Source organism: Anolis sagrei, chromosome X (assembly GCF_037176765.1).
Source record: "Anolis sagrei isolate rAnoSag1 chromosome X, rAnoSag1.mat, whole genome shotgun sequence".
NCBI classification, from domain to species: Eukaryota; Metazoa; Chordata; class Lepidosauria; order Squamata; family Dactyloidae; genus Anolis; species Anolis sagrei.
This window is the reverse complement of record NC_090034.1, coordinates 87,107,714-87,129,975: the sequence shown is the minus strand read 5'-3', so window position 1 is coordinate 87,129,975 and position 22,262 is coordinate 87,107,714. Positions and strand designations below refer to the sequence as shown.

Sequence of the window (22,262 nt, the reverse complement as noted above, 5' to 3'; positions counted from 1 at the left end):
GGTCTGGGTCCAATAATAGCTCAGCTGGAGACTTTTAAACAGAGGCTGGATGGCCATCTGTTGGGGGTGCTTTGAATGTAATTTTCCTGCTTCTTGGCAGGGTGTTGGACTGGATGGGCCATGAGGTCTCTTCCAATTCTACGATTCTATGAAGATTGGTGTTTTGTGACTATGTAAATTCTGCTTTTCTGGAAGGAAGTCGCTAAGCATCAATAGATTTATGACCTTGACAGCAACACAGTTTTTTTTAAATAAAAGCTTTAATAGCACAGCTGGCTGAGGCTCAATAAGTCATTTCTGAAGTAATCTCACTGATTAATGCAAGTTAGGAAAAGCACATCCATGGTTTTTTTATTTTATTTTCTTTTTGCTCATAGTTTTTAGCCTTTTACTCAATTTTACATTTTCTTGGCGACAATGATGACACACTCTGTTTCCTCATTTCCACTCGCTGCATAAGGGATTCCGTCTAAGTCCTTCTCAGTTCTCTTCTGAGGGGGAACTTGGCAAGCAACAAAGAGCCTCCAGCTACAGGTCTGTGGAGACATCCTTGTAAAACTTTCCCAAGTGCGGACTCAGCAGGGAATATCCGGCTTTTAGAGATTCCGGTAAGTGGATACAAGGTGTTCTTATGGATGCAGCTTCTCTGGTTCCTTCCCCAACCCAGCAGTCTCCAGATACCATGGTCTACAACCCCTATTATCCCTAGGAGGGTGATTGTAACCCAACGTATCTGAAAAGATTGTCTTATGGTATTGGATGTGGTTGAATTTTACAATCAGAGTGTCTTTGCTGGGAATTTCAAAGAGGCTTGTTTGATTCTACGATTTGTTATGTTGCCTGCCAGGGATTTCGTGTGGGGAGCTCCACCCTTCAAAGCCAAGTGGTTTATAATATACTAGCTGTCCCCTGCCACGTGTTGCTGTGGCCCAGTCTATGTATATGTGTTTTTTGTGTTTCTATATGTGTATATGTGTGTGTGTATATATATTTGTGTATATGTGTATATATGTGGTTTTGAGCATGCGTTGTAATGCATTTTGGGGGGGGGATTTTTAAGTCTATTCTGCTGTGTTTTTCAGTGTTTTGATGAGTGATGGTCACTTGTTTGTGTCCAAATTTGGTGTCAATTTGTCCAGTGGTTTTTGAGTTATGTTAATCCCACAAACGAACATTACATTTTTATTTATATAGACTCAAACAATGATGGATCTGGACCAAACTTGGCATGAATATTCCATATGCTCAATTAGAAACACAGATGGAGTTTGGAGGAAATAGACCTTGACATTTGGGAGTTGTAGTTAATGGGATTTATAGTTCACCTACAATCAAAGAACATTCTGAACACCACGAACGACGTTTTCTTGCCCTGGTGAAGGGAGTTGGACTGGATGCCTTAAGTATTTTCTATTGCTCATAGGGGTTCTGTGTAGGAAGTTTGCCCCAATTCTGTCATTGGTGGAGTTCAGAATGCCCTTTGATTGTAAATGAACTATAAATCCCAGTAACTACAACTCCCAAATGGCAAGGTCTATTTCCCCCAAGCTCCGTGTTCCTAGTTGGGCATATGGAATATTCATGCCAAGTTGGTCCAGATCCATCATTGTTTGAGTCCACAGTGCTCTATGGATGTAGGTGAACTACAACTCCTAAACTCAAGGTCAATGCCCATCAATGCCCATGTTGGTCATGGGAGTCCTGTGTGCCAAGTTTGGTTCAATTCCATCATTGGTGGAGTCCAGAATGCTCTTTGATTGTAGGTGAAATATAAATCCCTGCAACTACAACTTCCAAATGACAAAATCATTTTTTAAAGTTATGGTCACTCCTTGGATTTGTAGTTGTCTTGTGGCCAAATTTGGTGTCAATTCATCTAGTGGTTTTTGAGTTATGTTAATCCCACAAACGAACATTACAATTTTATTTATATAGATTGTGACTTAATAACATAGTATGGATTTACCTTATTTATACCCCACCCAGTCTGTGTATATGTGTATGTGAGTGTGTATATATATTTGTGTATATATGTGTGTTTATGTACATATGTGGTTTTGAGCATGCGTTGTAATGTATTCTTTTTGTTTTGGGCTTTTAAAGTCACTTCTGCTGTGTTTTTCAGTGTTTTTATGAGCGATGGTCACTCATTGGCCGGATAGGTGCATTGTGTCCAAATTTGGTGTCAATTCGTCCAGTGGTTTTTGAGTTATGTTAATCCCACAAACGAACACTACCTTTTTATTAATATAGATCTTGAAAAAAAGGAAATACTGTGCCAAATCTATGTTTTGTGGTGGGTTTAGGCCAAAATTCTCTCCTCTCTCTGATTGTCCCCCTTTTCCATGCCACCTAAAGATTTTGTTCAGATGTTCAGTTACATTTCTTTGCCATTTTTTCTCCAAAAAGTTCAAGGCAACATAACATGCACTGCTGCCCTTTCCATCTCCTCCCTTTCTTCTCACCACAACAACCCTCTGAAGCAGGTTAGTCTCAAGGTAGTCCCATGGATTTTATGGCTTAGTGCAGATTAGAATTTGGACCATCCTGTACCTAATACAACCTGTAAGCACTATACCACTGGCTCTCCAACGGCCCGGACTGAAATGATAAAATGTGTAGTGAGTGGAAGGAGCTGTCCCTTCCTTTGTGCTCCTTTCGCTGCTCACTTGTTCACTCACTAGATCAGTGTTTCTCAACCTTCCTAATTTTTCTTTTTTGTGTCAGGAGTGACTTGAGAAACTGCAAGTCAATTCTGGTGTGAAAGAATTGGCTGTCTGCCAGGATGTTGCCCAGTGGATGCACGGATGTTTGATGTTTTACCATCCTTGTGGGAGACTTCTCTCATTTCCGCAAGGGGAGCTGGAGCTGATAGAGGGAGCTCCTCCATGCGTTCCTCAGATGTGAACCTCTGACTTGTCGGTCTTCAGTCCTACCGGCACAAGGGTTTAATCCACTGTGCCACCGGAGGCTTCAACCTTCCTAATGCCGCAACCCCTTAATACAGTTCTTCATGTTGTGGTGATCCCCAACCATAAAATTATTTTTGTTGCAACTTCATAACTGTAATTTTGCTACTGTTATGAATCATGATGCAAGTCTCTGACATGCAGGATGTATTTTAATTCACTGGACCAAATTTGGCACAAATACCCTATATGCCCAAATTTGAATACTGGGGGGGGGGGGGGGGGGAGGATATTGATTTTCTCATTTGGGAGTTGTAGTTGCTGAGATTTATAGATCAACTAAAATCAAAGAGCACTCTGAACACCAATGATAGAATTGAACCCCAACTTGGCACACAAAACTCCCATGACCAACAGAAAATACTTGAAAAGTTTGGTGGGCATTGACCTTGAGTTTTGGAGTTGTAGTTTACTTACATCCAGAGAGCACTGTGGAATCAATAATAGATCTGGACCAAACTTGACAGAAAGACTCAATATGCCCAAATGTGGATGCTGGTGGAGTTTGGGGGGAAATAGCCCTTGACATTTGGAAGTTGCAGTTGCTGGGATTTATAGTTCACCTACAATCAAAGAGCATTCTGAACCCCACCAGAGATAGAATTGGGCCAAACTTCCCACACAGAACCCCAAGGCCTTGAAGGGACTCACTGGCACAAGCCTCCCTCCAGCCTTGCATGCTCTCCCTTGCCTTCATATACGCACCACCCTGCCACGCGCTGAGCACACCTGCTCTCCCCTCCCCTCTTGGGTTCTCAGAAACAGCCCTCACCTTGGCTGAGAGGCCACCTGAGAGGCTGACCAATCATAGTGCAGAGGGCTTTTGGTGGGAGATTCACCATCTGTTTCCAAAAAGGAAGAGAAGGACAGGTGGAGAGATCTTCACCCTTCTCTGCCAAAGGGGTTCCCAAGACCATCAGAAATCTATGTTTTTTGGTGGTCTTTGGCGACCCCTCTGAAACCCCTTCATAACCCCCCAGGGGTCCTGACCCCCAGGGGTCCTGACCTCCAGGTTAAGAAACTCTGTACTACAACCTATAAGCACTATACTACTGGCTCCCCAATGGCCCGATCTGAAGTGATAAAGTGTGTAGGGTGTGGAAGGAGCTGTTCCTTCCGTTGCGATCCTTTCGCTGCTCACTTGTTCATTCACTAGATATCAGGCAAGGGACCAAGAGACTACAGAGGTTAGCAATGAATGTTATGTGGCTTTAGTTCCAACTCGTCCAAATTCCAAGTGTCAGCCCACTCCCGGCAAAGTACACTTTAATGGGGATGTGGGTAGCTGGCATCAGTGGTCTTCTTATGCCTGTCACCTGGAATCACTGATTTAGAAGAAACCATACGGCCATCTAGGCCAATCCCCTGCTTTGTGATGGCCTAGATGCTAACACCACATAACCATCTAAAACATTATATAAAATACACATGTTAAAACGTATTGACATATATGCTACACCTCAGTATTTGCTTCATTTACCAAGCTTTAACTCTATCAAAAAAAAGACAGGAGTGATTTTTGAGGAAGGCATAAGTGATTTTTGAGAAATCTAATGTTGACTTTTCATGAGTATAGCATTCTTTCTAAGTCCTTACAGATTGTGTTGTCGAAGGCTTTCACGGCCAGAATCACTGGGTTGCTGTGAGTTTTCCATGCTGTATGGCCATGTTCCAGAAGCATTCTCTCCTGATGTTTCGTCCACATCTATGGCAGGCATCCTCAGAGGTTGAGGCGTCTGTTGGAAACTAGGCAAGAGGGGTTTATATATCTGTGGAATGTTCAGGGTGGGAGAAAGAACTCTTGTCTGCTTGAGGCAGGTCTGAATGTTGCAATTGGCCACCTTGATTATCATTGAATGGCCTTGCTAACACTTCCCCAGGCAGGAAGCAGCCAGTCTTTGAAGCTGCAAGGCCATTCAATGCTAATCAATGTGGCCAATTGCAACATTCACACCTGCCTCAAGCAGACAACAGTTCTTTCTCCCACCCTGGAAATTCCACAGGTATATAAATCTCACTTGCCTAGTTTCTAACAGACCTCACAACTTCTGACAATGCCTGCCATTGATATGGGAGAAACGTCAGGAGAGAATGCTTCTTGAACTTGGCCGTACACCCCAGAAAACTCACAGCAACCCACTGCTTACAGATTGGCTGTTGAATTATCTGCTCTAGAATCTTTCCTGGTATTGATGTAAGGAGACTAGGCAGGAATTGGTTGGGTCCTCTTTTGCCTTTTTCCAGTCTGGTGGAACTTCTCCTGTTCTCCAGGAATTCTCAAGGATGATTACCATTGGTTCGGAAATTACTTGTCAGTACTTTTGCTATGCTCTGCAGAAAGAGGTGGTGATGGCAGAACCAGGATATTAAATTGGCAACTTCTTCATAACAACAAACCATTAATGCTCTGATGGAGCATTAATGGATGAGGTGGGAACATACCACTGTTTCTCGATAAAAGCAGAAAGTCAGAGGTGTTTCCAGACAAGGTATCCTACCTGTCTACAGATTGCAGGTGCATCTGCTCCATTTTCCCCCAATAGTGCCAACAGAGCCTCTCTTTATTCAACCCTCTTGGGTTCTGGCTTTATTTTAGTGCACTGTGTAGGGTTGTTACCGTAGATCTGGTTGGCTTTGGCAGGACCTGAGCCCATCAGAAATGCCAGGCTGTCTCCTTGAGTGTTTCTAAGATTTCCTAGAAAAGGAAAAGGAAGGAAAAGAGAATAAATGTCTAGGTTTGCTATAGTGAAAATAGAAGCAATCTGCAGATAATTTTCCACCCAATTGTTCTTTCAGAAGGGAAGTGATATGATTAAATACCTTTAAACACATTGGCCAACCTATATTTACATTCTGACTGTTCCGAAGTAACCACTCTGTTTTCTTAAGGGCTCTCTTGACATTTCTGAGTAAGGGGCTGGCACACCGCATGGAAACAGAACTTGTCTCCTCTTGCCTTTTTTGACCTGGGAAAAGGGAAATGAGAATACATGAAGCATTGTGGCTCGCTTCCTGTTTAATATTAAGCATTCAAAATAACCTTTCCAACTACCTGGAAATAAACAGAGAAGTGTCATTTGTTTGGGAATGGGTGTTATTGATTTTTCAGCTAATGGCAAACTGACTGCTGGATGATTCTTAGCATAGAGAACATAACACCCATGTAGCAATTATCCAGATGTTGAATGTGCAAACTGGCTCCCGTATATACTCGAGTATAAGCCATCATTAGGTTAAATGTTTTTGAATGTTTACATAAAACTGTAATTTAAGATAGGACTGTCCAACTGTGATTAAACCATTATTCTAACCTTCTTGAATGTAAATATGCTTGCGTATCCTTCCAATAATAATAGAGTAAAATAATAAATGTAATAATAATAATAATAATAATAAAGTAAAATAATGGAAATGTAATAATAACAGTAATAATAGAGTAAAATAATAATAATAATAATAATAATAATAATAATAAGGCTTATACTTGAGTATATACAATATTTTGTGCTATGTCTAACCACATCTAAACTGTTAGCTGAATGTTACCTCAATGCCGACAATGCTACAGGATTTCTAGTGCACCTTGAAGGCAGTAGAGAGTTTAGGGGATGCTGGGCAAGGTCACATGGCAATGCCTTCCCCTGCACCCAGGCACTGTGCAACTTCTGCTTATCCTTTCCTAAAGCTGCCCTGTCATTTTACCTTAGAGCTGATTCTGTAAGCCAGTGTTTCTCAACCTTCCTAATACCGTGACCCCTTAATACAGTTCCTCTTGTTGTGGTGACCCCCCAACCATAAAATTATTTCCGTTGCTACTTCATAACTGTAATTTTGCTACTGTTATAAATCGTAATGTAAATATCTGATATGCAGGATGTATTTTCATTCAATGGACCAAATTTGGCACAAATACCCGATATGTCCAAATTTGAATGCTGGTGGGGTTGAGAGGGGGATTGATTTTGTCATTTGGGATTTGAAGTTGCTGGGATTTATAGTTCTACAATCAAAAGCCTATGGGCCAATGACATTGTAACCTGCAAAATGTTTGAATGCTAACGCTATATAGAATATATCCTTGTAGCAACCCTAAGTTCTGACTAAAATGGTGTGTGGTAACCTGCATTATGCTTTGAACAAAGACCTTCTATTTCTGAGCTAGGCTATTTTCTGAGGTATCTTGCAGCTGACATTATTGGCGAAGGCAGAATTTGTCATGGAGATAGAATTCGGTATCTCCATTTCGATTACTGCAGTGGTTCCCAACCTGTGGTCCAAGGACCACCAGTGGTCCACAAGAACGAAAATATGGTCCATGGCTTCACCATTACTACACCATTGTCTCAAAACCATGTGGCAACGAGAGCAACTGGTCTCACGAAACACTCTTATAGTGTTGAGACAACAGGGATATGGCGAGGGTACAGGTTGACTGCCCACGAAAGATTACTACTACACAGAGGCGGCCCTAGGTAATTTTCAACGGTAAGCAAACAGTATTTTGGCGCCCCCACCCAACCAATCACTGATATATATTTTCCGTTCGTCGTGGGAGTTCTGTGTGCCATATTTGGTTCAATTCCATCAAAATGCTGTTTGATTGAAAGTGAACTATACATCCCAGTAACTACAACTCGCATATGTCAAGGCCTATTTTCCCCCAAGAGCGCCTCAAGAGCGCCCCTGGGCAAAATCAACTGTACTGCAAATGCTTACTTTGCGTAATGGGTTGAGCTGCCCCTGCTACTACCACACCAGCTCTAGGAGCCTCCAGTGGCGCATTAGGTTAAACACTTGTGCCGGCAGGACTGCTGACTGACAGGTCAGTGGTTCAAATCCAGGGAGAGAGGGTTGAGCTCCCTTTATCAGCTCCAGCTCCCCATGTGGGGACATGAGAGAAGCCTCTCACAAGGATGGTGAAACATCAAACATCTGGGCATCCCTGTGCAACGTCCTTGCAGACAGCCAATTCTCTCACACCAGAAGCGACTTGTAGTTTCTTAAGTCACTCCTGACACACACAAAAAATCAGCTCTAGATTATTAAATATGGTGTTCTGTGGGCAAGCAGATGGCGACTATTGGATGGCATATGTTCGGTATCAGAAACTAGAGCTGATGTGGTCTATCCAATACAGTTTTCTGAATCAGCACCCCACATAACCAAACCAAATCTAAAGTTGACCAAAAACTGACCCGTAACCCTTTTGGGACTAATGTTGGAGAGTGGTCCCTGGTCAAAAAAAGGTTGGGAACCACTGGATTACTACAATGTGCTCTACATGGGGTTGCCCTTGCAGAGTTTATGAAAACACCATGTGGCAGACAGGCTCCTTTTCAGTTACATTTTCCAGATCATGTAATGATGGTCTTATATGGTACATCACATCAACTGCACTTGTTCAACTGCCCAATTCAAACAGCTGGTGCTTCTCACTGAGCTTGAGAACCTGCCAGGCATCCTACTCAGTAAACTCATTTGGGAAAGGTTCTCCCAAGTAAGCATATATAAGGATTGCAGCTCAATAAAACGGTTTTCAGAAAAAGAGTTGTATTTCATAAAATGCAAGCAGACTTTTTGGTCACTTAAAAAGAGGAAACTTGAACAAATCCAGTTATGTTACCACACTTAACCTTTCTCTGCAGATTTCTTACTTCCTCAAATTAAAAACAGTTAAGGTCTTTCACTGGTTTAGGAAGTACCAGTGAAACTGCGGAGGATGAAATCTTGAAAAAAGCAAATGGCATGTTTTGTCCAGCAAGATGCCCCAAGGGGAGCACTGAGTGGAAAGGAGGAGGCAGCAGAAATGGACATGGCGCCATTGTTAATGAGTCACTTCCCCAGGGAAACTCACCACAGTCTTTCTCTGCAAATATTAAAATAAAAGCCATAATTTTCTTGTTTTGAAAAAAACAAACCTCTAGCTCACCTTTTATCTTCCATTTCCTGTTGAAATGATGTGAATAGAATGTATTTCAAAGAAAACGTGTAGCAGAAAAGCATGGACCAGATGTTAGAGCAGTGGTTCCCAATGGATTTGACCAGGAGACATTTTGATCCAGGGCCCACTTTGACTAGGGATCACTCTCCAACATTAGTACCAAAAGGGTTACGAATCGGTTTTTTGTCAACTTTAGATTCGGTTTGGTTATTTGGGGTGCTGATTCAGAAAATTGCATTGGATAGACCACATCAGCTCAAGCTTCTGATACAGAACATACATCATCCAATAGTTGCCATCTGCTTGCCCACAGAAAACCATATTTAATAAGGCTTGGCACTATAAGAGGGTTTCATGAGAACAGTCGCTCTCCTTGCAACGGTGTAGTAATGGTGAGGCCGTGGACCATATTTTTGTTCTTGTGGACCACTGGTGGTCCATGGACCATGGTTTGGGAACCACTGTGTTAGAGACTACATGAGCTGAGGGATTTATGGACTTCCAGATGTTTATATTTGCTGCTCCCATCTTCCTTCATAATTGACTATAGACACCATGGTTTCTATGTTGAAGCAAGTAATAGTCCTGCTATATTCTGTGGGAGTCAGGCCTCATATACTACACTTGATCTTAGCCAAAAGGCCTCATATAGAGTGTATTCCGTTCTGGGCAACTCCTTTGGCTGGCACAGACATATTCCATCTAATTATTTCAACTGGATGTACAGGGGACAGAACCCGAAAGAAATATTCTGCATTATGCTTTCCGGTCCCAATTCAAGGTGCAGGTTATTACCTATAAAGCCCTAAACGGTTCGGGACCTCCTTATCTGTGTGATCGCATCTTCCCCTAGGAACCAGTGCATACCTTGAGATCGTCCGGGGAGGCACTGCTCTCAATCCCTCCGCCGTCTCAAACATGGTTGGTGGGGACTAGGGAGAGGGCCTTCTCGGTGGTGGCTCCCCAGCTCTGGAACTCCCTCCCTAGGGAGATCAGACAGGCTCCTACTTTGTCCTCTTTCCAGAGACAACTAAAAACTTGGATGTTCCGGTGTGCTTTCGATTAAGCAGTCCACCAGTAATTTTCCCTGTCCTTACTTTAAGTTCAGCACTTTACGTTTGGCCCGCTTACGGTCCACCTCAACACTTTTGATGGCACTATTCCCAGCCCTGTCGATTTGATTGTTGCACTTTCCTTGCGCTCTCTTCAGGATGTGTTGCACTCATGGAGCCTGAACCTCAGCTATGTTTTCTGTCAGCCATTGTCTGATATTGTCTACAATTGTGATTGTTTTTATATTTTGTCTGATGTTTTTAATTGCTGTGTTCTATTTGTAATTTTTGGGCTTGTCCCTTGTAAGCCTCCACGAGTCTCCTTGGGGAGATAGTTGGCGGGGCATAAAAATAAAGCTGTTGTTGTTGTTGTTGTTGTTGTTGTTGTTGTTGCTGTTATTATTCCACCACATATTAACTATTTCTTTCTTCTTTTCAGAATACGAAACAAAGTCCACACTAAAAAACCACGATGACCACTGTAGCCATGGTCAAAAATGTCAACGGTGAAAATATCTCAGCTGCTGCTGTTAAAACTGTGCCATGCCACGTGGATTCTGAGTTCAGATACACCCTGTTTACTGTTTACTATAGCATCATCTTCATTCTGGGCTTTGTTGCTAACATATATGTACTGTGGCTTTTCACTCGTGTTTATGCTACAAAGAAACTGAATGAAATCAAAATATTCATGGTGAATTTGACAACGGCGGATCTCCTCTTCCTGGCCACGTTGCCAATGTGGATTGTGTATTACCACCACAGAGGAGATTGGATCATGTTCCCCTTTTTGTGCAATGTGGCTGGTTACTTTTTCTTTGTGAACACGTACTGCTCTGTTGCCTTTCTGGGAGTCATAACCTACAATCGCTTCCAAGCAGTCACAAGGCCCATATCAACGGCTCAGTCCAGCACACGAAGAAGGGGCATCTATGTGACTGTAGCTATCTGGCTCCTGATAGCAGGGCCATCTATGTACTTCCTCTATGATGGTGGCCCTATCAAGGAGGGGAATTTTACTCGCTGTTTTGAACGCTATGACACCCAAACTGATACTACTCCTGTTTTTATCTTTCATGTAATCATTTGTGTTTGTTTCTTTATCACTTTTTTAATTGTCCTGGTGTGCAATGCATGTATTATCCGGGCATTACTCTCCCAACCACTGCAAGAGCGGAAGAGCAGCGTCAGGCAGCGCGCTCTCTGGCTGGTGTGCACGGTCTTGACTGTCTTCATTCTCTGCTTTGTACCTCATCACATTGTGGACTTACCATGGACCCTGATGGTTCTGGGCAAATGGGAGATCAACTGCCGGAACAAAAGGTTGCTGAATGATATACACCAAGTGACCCTCTTCCTCCTGGGTGCCAACTGTGTTCTGGATCCTATCATCTACTGCTTTCTCACCAAAAAATTTAGGAAGCACCTTTCTGACAATTTGAAAACCATAAAGGACAGCCGCAAGTGTTCCAGGCAAACGACTGAGACAGGAGTAGATGGGATGATGCCTTTGCAAGAATGCCCTCATATCTCAATGAAATCTTAAGTCGCAGAGGCCTATGGTTTTCTATTGTACTTACATAAAATCCAAGATCAGGCTGGTGGTAGGCAAAAGCTTTCCACATTTCAAAACATGCCTGGCAAATAAATTCACATTTCTAGCATGCCTCTGCTACAACTTCAGGAATAGAATGATTAAGACTGATTAAGCATCCTATTTCCAAAAGAAGATGGAATAACCCATGCAAATTTACCTTGCTATTGTTGTGAAAGGAAATGACTAGAACTCTTTTATGGTATCTTTCTAAAAAGTTCATTGTCCTGTAGCTAATTTACAATTCTACTTTGACTGGAGAGGGCACTGTGGAGTCCCTGCCAATCACTGGAGTAGATAGAAAACAGTGCTATCTGGTAGAACAGGCACGGGCAAACTTTTTCACTTGGGGGCCCGCATGGCAGGCCGGAGTGGGTTGGCCGGACCAAGGTTCTCCCCAAACCCCCTCCCTGCCTTTTCCTCCGTTTCTCTTCTCTCTCGGAGACAAAAAATTAAGGAAAGACAGGAAATGTTTGGACCCCAAAAGGGTTAGCCTTGGTCAGGATGAGATGGTGGATAGGAGAGAAAAAAGTGTATCCATCAGACCCTGTATTGCCTACTCCTGATATAGAATCCTAGAGCTGGAAGAGACTCCATCCAACCCCCTGCCATGCAAGAAGGCACAATCAAGGCACTCCCTATAGACAGCCTCTGTGGAAAAGTCTTCAGAAGAGACTCCGTCACACTCCGAGGCAGCCTATGCCACTCTCCAACAGCTCTTAATCTCAGGAAGTTCTTCCTGATCTTTTCATCTGCCATTTGAAGCCATTGCTCCCTTGTGTCCTCATCTCTAGAGCGGTAGAAAATCAGTTTCCCCCCTCCCTCTTTAATGGGGCACTGTTTGAGATTTTGGAACATGACTCTCATGTTCTCCCTCTACCTTCTCTTCTCCCAGCTGAACATCTTCCAAGAGGAAAGGAGGAAGGAAAAGGAGAAGGAGGGAAGTAAGAAAGGGAGGAAGAGGAGGATGGATGGAAGGAAGGAAGGGAATGGAGGAAGGGATGGAGGGAGGGAGGGAGGGGAGAAGGAAGGAAAGACAAAAGGGAATGAAGGAAGCAAGGGAGGGAGGGAGGAGAAAGAGAGATTTGGAAAGAGGAAGGAAAGAGGGAAGCAAGGATAGAAGGGTGGAAGGAGTAAGAGGAAGATAAGGAAGGAAGGGAAGGAGGAAGGAACGAGAGAAGGAAGAATAGGACGGTGAGGGGGGGGGGCTGAGAAAAGAGCCCAAGGGGCCACATCCAGTCCTCGGGGCTGCCCATACCTGTGATAGAGGGAGACTGTGTATCAAATATTTGGATATCGCTGGTTTTGTGAGGAGATAAGGATGGACACAAACTGCTACACACAAAGGGCTTATCTATATCTATCATTCCCTTTTCTGATGGCAAACTTGAGTCACAGGGGTTGAGGTGAGAAAGCCAGTACAGGAAGTCTCTGCTTTCATTCAACAAAAACTAGCTGTGTTATGATAGCCCCACACTATGGTGGAAAATAATAATAAAATCTATATACCTATTGCCTGCTCATTCTTTTTATGAACAAAAATATCAGCTCTAGGACTACTATAGCTAACCTAAGCTGTCTGCAATGAGAATGTATGTAAATGTTTTGGTGTAAGGAACATGGGTGGGAATCTTTGCAGGAATACATCCAAGATGGGGATTGGCTAAATGCAGATTTGGAACCATATGTGGCCTTCCTCCAGAATTCCAAGACCACCTCTTTTATGGTCCTAAAGAAAAAAAATAGTGACTTGCCTCTCCATGAAGCCTCTAAGGGAAGCAGTGTGCTTTTCCAACACTAAGAGTGGCTCCTGGAGGATCCTGAGGTACATAACTGACCTCATGACTCACCATAACTGCCCACCTCTATGGGATGTCCTTTTGGCTTGTAAGCCATAATCTATTACTCGTTTTGTCACCTTTTCACTGAAAAGACTTTAAATATCTAAAGTTATTAAGACCAACTGCTTTTGGTTAATCACAGAACAGGGACTCACCCTAGTAATCTAAGACTGTGTAATGAAGGAGGAATCTGATTTGCCAGTGCAGAAAGAAAAGGGACAATTGGGATGGGGGGGGGGGGGGGCGTTCACCGATTGAAACAGTCATACCTTGACTAGTTTGTCAAGGGTTGCTGTTGAAATAGCACCCCCTGGCTGTATCACACCAACTACTTGCAGTTGCTATATTTATTTACTTACTAACTTGGGTACCCAGCATTGCCCAGATTATCTGAAGAAGTATTTTTTTAATTGTACAAAATGCATAAGGTTGTGGGTGAACTACAACACACATCATGCCAGGTTAACTCCAAAAAACTCCACCAGTACTTCAAGTTTGTTATATTGGGCAAGTTTGCTCTAGATGCATCACTGGTGAGGTTCAGTGTGCTCTCTGGCTACAGAATAAACCACAACTCCCACCATAGTGAGTCAGTCTCCTCAAACCCCTCCAGTAGGTTCAGTTTGTCATGGTGGTTCTGTGTGCCAAGTTTGGTCTAGGTCCATCATTGGTGGAGGTCACAGTTTCTCTAGCTGTGGGTGAACTACAACTCCCAGAAAGGAAAGGCAGTTTTTCTCAAACCCCTGCAGTATTCAAAGTTGACCATCTTGGATCTATGTGCCAAGTTTGACCCAAATTCATTGGTGTTTGGTTCACGGTGCTCTCTGGATATAGGTGAACTACAACTCCCCCAAATCAAGGTGAATTTTCCTCAAAGACCCCCAGTATTTTATGCTGGTCATGGAGGCTCTGTATGCCAAGTTAGTTCCAGGTTCATCGTTGGTGGAGTTTAGATTGCCGATGAACTATACATCCCAGTCCCTAAAGTTCTATAAATCATGAATTCCCTAACGTCTCTAGTATGGTCAGTTGCTAATCAATTCCTCTTTTTGCTGAGTGCTATAGAAAATAATAGAAAAGGGTTAAGGGAGAGGCAATGGGTGGGATCATGCAAATTCCACACAAATTGAGAGAGGAAGAAACACTGGGATGCCTGTGGTGGAGGAAACACATAAAATCTAGGATGACGTTGTCCCCATATGAAAGCCTTCACTTGGGTGGTGGGCAGTATGGTGTTTGTGGAGGACATTGGCAGGGCTCTTGGACATGTTCATTGCGCTCACTATAACTTGTCATTGGAGTGAGAGCCATCGGTGTCTCTTAAGTAGTGGGAGCTATAGCTGTTTGTGGAGGCAAGAGCTTGTCTGTGTAAGTGGATACCCCAGCCACACACACACATACATATTTTCACTTTTATGTGTATAGATGGATAGATTTTACAGTAAACACAGGGGCCAGCAACTCCTAAATACCATTCAGGAAGGCACTACGTGAAACTATTGCAGACATTATGCGTTAGGATTTTCATGCATGCATTGCCCCCATGCATTGAGATATAAGATGGGCCCACCATCCCCTGCAGAAATATAACTAATCCTACTTCACGTCTTGGAGTTCACAAGCATACAAATATTTTATCTATAGCTCAAAATTCTTTCCTTATCATAATATCTCATGGAATGTGGCCTTCATGAGATCCTTGGTAACCAAGAAACTGATGTATAGGTAAATTAATAGGGGTAGAAGACACAAAACAGGAACAAGTTGGAGATCATACAAACAATTCAATCCTTTGTGGTGCTAACCAGTCTCTTTCTCTATGTGTCTCCAACTATTCTTTTGAGTTTTGTATAAACGTGTGCTTTTAAGTCCACATTTTTACTCTTTGAGTGTTTTCAAAGAAGATACAAGAGTTCAGAAAATCATTTTAAACTGTTCTTGCTCAAACTGCCCACAGGAAAATGACTGCATGACGACCAGAGAACCAGAAGAAGGCAGTGGAGAAAAACAAAACTGCAGGAAAGGGAGGGCACAGAGAACGTAACCGATGTTTGACTGCTTGGGCAACAGGGCTTAATATAGTAGGCTGGATGGTGCAAGGCATGACATTTCCAGTGCAAGAGTGTTCAAGAAAACTGTGGTTCCTACTTTGGTCATAGGCAGCCACTGCTTGACACCTTCATATAATCCTTTGTTGTTTAATGTATTGTTGAAGGCGTTTATTTATTTCCTATATTTATACCTCATCGTTCTCCCCCCGAAAGGGGACTCAGGGCGGCCTAACGAAAGCATCATACGATGTTAGCATCATAAAAACAACCACAGTACAATCAAAACATTAAAAATTAAAACAATAATTAAGACACATCCATTAAAATCAAAATCCAAAAACCCGTCCGGGTCAATTCATTGTCATAAGTTGTCTGATCTTCTTCCACTTGCTGCTCACTGATCAAATGCTTGGTCCCATAACCAGGTCTTGATTTTCCTTCTAAAAGACAAGAGGGAGGTGGCCAATCTGATATCTCTAGGGAGGGCGTTCCATAGGCGGGGGACCACTGCTGAGAAGGTCTGTCTCTCGTCCCCATCAACCGTGTTTGCAATAGTGGTGGGATCGAGAGCAGGGCCTCTCCTGATGATCTTAAACTTCATGATGGTTCATAACCAGAATCACTGGGCTGCTATAAGTGTTTTGGGTTGTATGGCCATGTTCCAGAAGCATTCTCTCCTGACGTTTCGCCTGCATCTATGGCAGGCATCCTCAGAGGCTGTGAGGTCTGCTGGAAACTAGGAAAATAGGGTTTATATATCTGTGGAATAATGTCCAGGGTGGGAGAAAGAACTCTTGTCTGTTGGAAGTAGGTGTCAATGTTTCAATTGGCCACCTTGATTAGCATTTAATTGCCTGGCAGTTTTCAAGGTGTGGCTTCTTACTGCCTGGGGGAATCCTTTGTTGAGAGGTGATTAGCTCCAGACAAGAAACAATCAGGGACAGCTACACCTCGAAAAACTTACAGCAGCCCTTTCTTGTTTGTTGTTGTTCATTCGTTCAGTCGCTTCCGACTCTTCGTGACCTCATGGACCGGCCCACGCCAGAGCTCCCTGTCGGCCGTCACCACTCCCAGCTCCTTCAAGGTCAAGCGAGTCACTTCAAGGATGCCATCCATCCATCTTGCCCTTGGTCGGCCCCTCTTTTTCCTTCCATTTTCCCCTGCATAATTGTCTTCTCTAAGCTTTCTTGTCTTCTCATGATGTGGCCAAAATACTTCATCTTTGCCTCTACTATCCTTCCCTCCAATGAGCAGTCGGGGTTTATTTCCTGAAGTATGGACTGGATGGATCTTCTTGCGGTCCAAGGCACTCTCAGAACTTTCCTCCAACCACAGTTCAAAAGCATATATCTTCCTTCGCTCAGCCTTCTCTATGGTCCAGCTCTCACATCTGTAGATTACTATGGGGAATACCATTGCTTTTACTATGTGGATCTTCGTTGCCTTTGTTGTTTGTTGTTTACGTTGGAAAATTGTTGCATGAGGCTACCTCTAAGGTTCCAGTGGTCTGTATAGTAGAACCAATCTCTACTTCAAACACTGGAAAAAAGATTGTGAAGTTGTCCATTATATTTCCAAATTACAGGTCAAAAGAGGTTTTTGCTCTTATATAAATTGTTTTGATTTGACTTTTTGGAAGAAAATAAATGTTCTACATGAATACAGAACAAACCTTGACATTTATTAAGAATACATTGCAATTCCATTCAAATCAAATGAAGTTAGATGTATTACATTTCATGTGTATGTTGCTCTAAAGCAGGATTAAGTAACCGGGGAAACTGACTCAGATTTAATTAGGTTCTGATTTCATTAAACAGGAAGTAGGATTAATGGACACAATCAAGACTAGTCTCTGAGAGAATAGGTTTATGATTGGGCTGTAAGACAGCAATATAATCTTACCCCCTCCTCTTTCAAAACTAAGTAGGAAAACAGCCAATTTTTAAAAACCTGAATTCCAAACAAGAATAAATCAGGGCCAGCTAACACCTCCCAACAAAGGATTCCACCAGGCAGCAAGCACCCAGGCCTTGAAATTGCAGTCCATTAAATGCTAATCAAGGTGGCAAATAGCAACATTCACATGTACCTCTAGCAGACAAGAGTTCTTTTCCCCATCTTGAACATTCCACAGATACATAAAACTCACGGTACTTAGTTTCCAACAGACCCCTCAACCTCTGAGGATGTCTGCCATAGATGTGGGCAAAATGTCAGGAGAGAATGCTTCTGGAACATGGTCATACAGCACAGAAAACTCACAGCAACCCAGTTGAACACACCTTTTTCTTGGGTTGCTGTGTGGTCATGTTTTTATTTTTATTTTTCACCTTTTTCTTATTTATTACAACTAGGGAATTAAGACTGCAGTTCTAAATGTATTTTTCTTGGTAAGTTAATAGTAGAAATTCAACATTTTAAAGGGTAGGGTTAAGAGTGAGGTCCTATGTGAATAGTCATTGAAACTCTATGGTGTAAAACAGAAAGTTTTATGGGATTTGCTTCCAAGAGTTTTTAATGTTCTAGTTTGAGTTATTTTTCACTTGAAAAAACTCCAAATTATAGCTTTTTGATTATTTTCTGCAGCAAGCAGCTAAAGCATAGACAACAAAACATGACTTTTAAACACCCATGTCCACACATGAGATTTTTTAAAGTTATTATTGACAATATAACATAGTGGAATAATGTAACTATTTTAAAAAAATTACCATTCATTCCATGTTATTTCCACAACGGAAATATTTTCAAGGTTTATATGAAATCTGGTTCACACAGCGTGAAGAAAATAACAATGTATTCATTCATTGGGTTGCTGTGAGTTTTCCGGGCTGTCTGGCCATGTTCCAGAAGCATTCTCTTCTGATGTTTCGCCCACAATTATGGCAGGCATCCTGAGGTTGTGAGGTCTGTTGGAAACCAGGCAAGTGAGATTTGCAACTGCAACATTCACACTTGCCTCAAACAGACAAGAGTTATTTCTCCCATGGTGGACATTATTCCACAGATATATAAACCTCACTTGTCTAGTTTCCAACAGATGTGGGTGAAATATCAGGAGAGAATACTTCTGGATCATGGCCACACAGCCTGGAAAACTCACAGCAACCCAGTGATTCCGGCCATGAAAGCTTTCAACAACACAATTCATTCATTTCATCTACAGTAAATAATCTCTCCATATGACCAAATATGATCGTGAAGGAGGAAACTCCCTGCTGTCATGGATTGAAATTAGTAATAGGAAATGATGTTAAAAAGAAGCTTGGTTTGGAAGGGTCTTTTTTATCATCTTGTACAGTAGGTGTTGGGGCTGCGGTAGCGCAGTAGGTTAACTGCTAAGCTGCAGACCTTGATGACCAGAAAGTTGGCTCCCGCTGCTAGGCCCAGCTTCTGCCAACCTAGTACTTTGAAAACATGCAAATGTGGGTAGAACAATAGGCACCGCTTCGGCGGGAAGGTAACGCTGCTCCATGCAGTCATGCTGGCCACATGACCTTGGAGGTGTCTATGGACAACACCAGCTCTTCAGCTTAGAAATGGAGATGAGCACCACCCCCCAGAGTCGGACTCGACTAGACTTAATGTCAAGGGGAAACCTTTACCTTTACTTTATGGTTGGTGTCAGCTTTTCCATAAGTGCCATTTCCCAAATTATTTTATACTAACCTTCAATAAAAAAAAAGTTTCACCAGTTCTGAGGTATTATCGTCTTGCAGAAAAACATGATTTAGTGCCTCACGGTCACAAAATATATATTTTTAAATAGCTGTATTTTGGGGAAAACAAGCACTGGGACAGCTACACCTCGAAAAACTTACAGCAGCCCTTTCTTGTTTGTTGTTGTTCATTCGTTCAGTCGTCTCAGACTCTTCGTGACCTCATGGACCAGCCCACGCCAGAGCTCCCTGTCAGCCGTTACCACCCCCAGCTCCTTCAAGGTCAGTCCAGTCACTTCAAGGATGCCATCCATCCATCTTGCCCTTGGTCGACCCCTCTGAAGAGAAGACAAGAAGAAAAGATCAACAATCAACATAACCATAAGAAGCTAATCAGTAAATTATTGCACTAACTCTCCTCCGCACACTACCTTCACTCTTTTCACTTTTCTCTAGCACATCACCAGCCCTCCTCCCTAGGACTTCTCATTCACCCTTTTTTTCCCTTCCTCCTCTCCCTTTTCCCTTCCTTACCTTCCTTAGCCCTCTATCTTTTCATCTTTTGACTTTTTCTATCTTTTAATATAGTATGTCGATGATTGACATCCCATCGATATGTACTCATTTTAAAACTTTAATAAAAAATATTGCAAAAAAAGGAAGCACTGACCACATAGGGATGAATTGGACAGAGTGTGATTCCAGGTGTGGTCTGACCAAGGCAGAATAGAGGGGTTGCATGACTTCCCTGGATTGAGACACTTTCTCACACCCTAACATTCCAGAGATATATAAATCCCACTTGCCTAGTTTCCAACAAACCCCTCAACCTCTGAGGATGCCTGCCATTGATGTGGGTGAAATGTCAGGAGAGAATGCTTTTGGAACATGGCTATCCAGCTCGGAAAACTCAAGCAACCCAGTAATTCCGGCCACGAAACCCTTCAACAACACAATATGTGTATTTTACAGCATATTCACAGTGATTATGTGTTTTAACTATGTTGTAACTTGCCTTGAACCATGATAAGAGATTGGTCAGAAATAAAAATATGGCTATTAATATTATTAGAGTTGGAAGAGACCACAAAGTCATTTATTGTCCAACTGCTTGCTATGCAGAAGCATACAAAGAAAGACTACCTCCGAGGATGCTTGCCATAGATGCAGGCGAAACGTCAGGAGAAATGCCTCTAGAACATGGCCCTATAGCCTGAAAAAACCCACAAGAACCTAGTGATTCCAGCCCTGAAAGCCTTCGACAATACATACAAAGAAAGCACTCTTCCACGCAGATGGTAATCTGGCCTCTGCTCCCACGCAGAGGGAGCTTCCATCACACTCACAGGCAGCATATTCCACTCTAAAGAAGCTCTTATGCTGGGTTGCTATGAGTTTTCCGGGTTGTATGGTCATGTTCCAGAAGCATTCTCTCCTGACATTTCACCCACATCTATGGCAGGTATCCTCAGAGGTTGTGAGGTCTGTTGGAACCTCATGTCTGGGTTGCTGTGAGTTCTCCAGCCGGTATAGCCATGTTCCAGAAGCATTCTCTCCTGATGTTTCGCCCACATTTATGGCAGGCATCCTCAGAGGTTGTGAGGTTTGTTAGAAACTAGGCAAAAAAAGGTTTTACAAGTTCTGAGATATTATCATCTTGCAGAAAAACATGATTTAGTGCCTCACTGTGGTCACGAAATATTTTAAAAATTGCTGTATTTTGGGGTAAACAAGCACTGCTTGGTTTGTAATTTGAGATTGTTGTTTTTAAATTGTTTTAAATTTTGTTAGATTTTAGCCATTCTTGTAAGCTGCTCCGAGCCCCAGGGGAGTGGCGGGATATAAGTTCAAATAAGAAATATAAAAATAAATAATTTAACTTCCCAGCTATATATTTTCCAAAAATTTAGAAAAATCGGGACATTCCCATGTGTGGAAATGTGCACTCAGTGCCCCATATTTCCTCCAGTATTTGTTAAATGTGGAATGTCCAGGGTGGGAGAAAGAACTCTTGTCTGAGACAAGTGTGAATGTTGCAATTGGCCACCTTAATTAGCACCGAATAGTCTTGCAGCTTCAAAGCCTGGCTGCTTCCTGCCTGGGGAAATCCTCTGTTGGGAGGTGTTAGCTGGCCCTGATTGTTTCCTGTCCGGAATTCCACTGCTTTTTGAGTCTTGCTCTTTATTTACTGGCCCGATTTTAGAGTTTTAAAAAAATATTTTAACCAGATTTTCATGGTTTCCTCCTTTCTGTTGAAATTCTCCACGTTTGTGGATTTCAATGCCTTCTCTGTATAGTCTGAGGTTTCCATATGTGTGGAATGCCTAGGGTTTGCTGAGAAAACTGCCAATAACTGCACAGAATGCCCTGAGTCTTAACTCCTGGCATCTCCAGATATTAGCCAAGCCATATCTAGGTCTGGTGAAAGTTTAAAGGCTCCCTATCCGTCCCTTCCGCCCTAACCCTCCGGCCGCGGAGCCAGCCAATCAGAGCTCGTCCTCTACGTCATTTCCAGGCGCGAACTTCCGCTACCGGGTGTGAAGCCCAGTGGAGGTTTCCCGAAAGAGGGTCCGTTCTTTTCCCTTTCCGTCCCCTTCCTCCCTCCCTCCCTCCTTTCCTTTTCCTGCTTTGTTTTGTTGTTGTTTTCTCCTGGGAAACCTGACCCTTCGTCGCTGAGATGAGGCCCGACGTCCGGCCTGGCGCCTTCAACGTCTCGTCACGGTGAGCGAAGAAGAGAGAGCGCGCGGCTTCTTCCCGCTTCCTTTTGCTCTCGCGCGATCGGCTCGCGGCAGGGGGCGTGGCCTCGCCGGTGGGGGCGTGGCCTCATCTCTCTCCCTGCAAGGCGAGGGGAGTCAGGCGGAGAGAGGGAAACGGCTGGCCTTTGTTTTGCCACAACTTGTGGAAGTGGGAGAGGAGAGCTAAAGAGTTTGCCTCAGGCTTGGGCCCTCCAGGTGTTTTGGACTTCGACTCCCACCATTCCTCACAGCCTCAGGCCCCTTCCTTTTCCCCCAAAAGGAAAGGGCCTGAGGCTGTGAGGAATGGTGGGAGTCGAAGTCCAAAACACCTGGAAGGCCAAAGCTGGCCCATGCCTGAGTGATGTGGCTGAGGGGGAAAAGGAAAGGGCCTGAGGCTGTGAGGAATGGTGGGAGTTG

The 22,262-nt window shown here is 43.1% G+C and overlaps 2 protein-coding genes and 1 long non-coding RNA gene across 6 annotated transcripts in view; 2 read left to right on the top strand and 1 right to left on the bottom strand.

Annotated features, from left to right (window-relative positions):
- The window catches only part of PTAFR (platelet activating factor receptor), a 37,114-nt gene extending 24,046 nt beyond the window's left edge, over positions 1–13,068 (top strand). Inside the window, exons 1-2 of one of the 2 annotated variants that reach the window (XM_060783964.2) lie at positions 504–608; positions 10,402–13,068. In XM_060783964.2, the coding sequence (XP_060639947.2) occupies positions 10,435–11,508 (1,074 nt within the window). In that variant the 5' untranslated portion in view covers positions 504–608; positions 10,402–10,434 and the 3' untranslated portion in view covers positions 11,509–13,068. Of the gene's footprint in view, positions 1–503; positions 609–10,401 lie in introns of those variants that run through there. The other variant, XM_067460654.1, reaches the window with a different exon arrangement.
- LOC132782011 (uncharacterized) lies at positions 5,530–21,838 on the bottom strand. The gene is made up of 5 exons (XR_010908726.1): positions 21,774–21,838; positions 19,273–19,448; positions 16,413–16,987; positions 5,790–5,935; positions 5,530–5,664 (listed from the first exon to the last, which is right to left on the bottom strand). It is a non-coding gene; the product is annotated as an uncharacterized lncRNA (long non-coding RNA).
- Positions 21,621–22,262, top strand: part of LOC132780326 (eyes absent homolog 3) — an 84,134-nt gene continuing 83,492 nt past the window's right edge. For all 3 annotated transcript variants that reach the window (XM_060783967.2, XM_060783968.2, XM_060783966.2), the window contains exon 1: positions 21,621–21,831. The gene's annotated coding sequence lies outside the window, so the exon portion shown is untranslated. The remainder of the gene's footprint in view (positions 21,832–22,262) is intronic.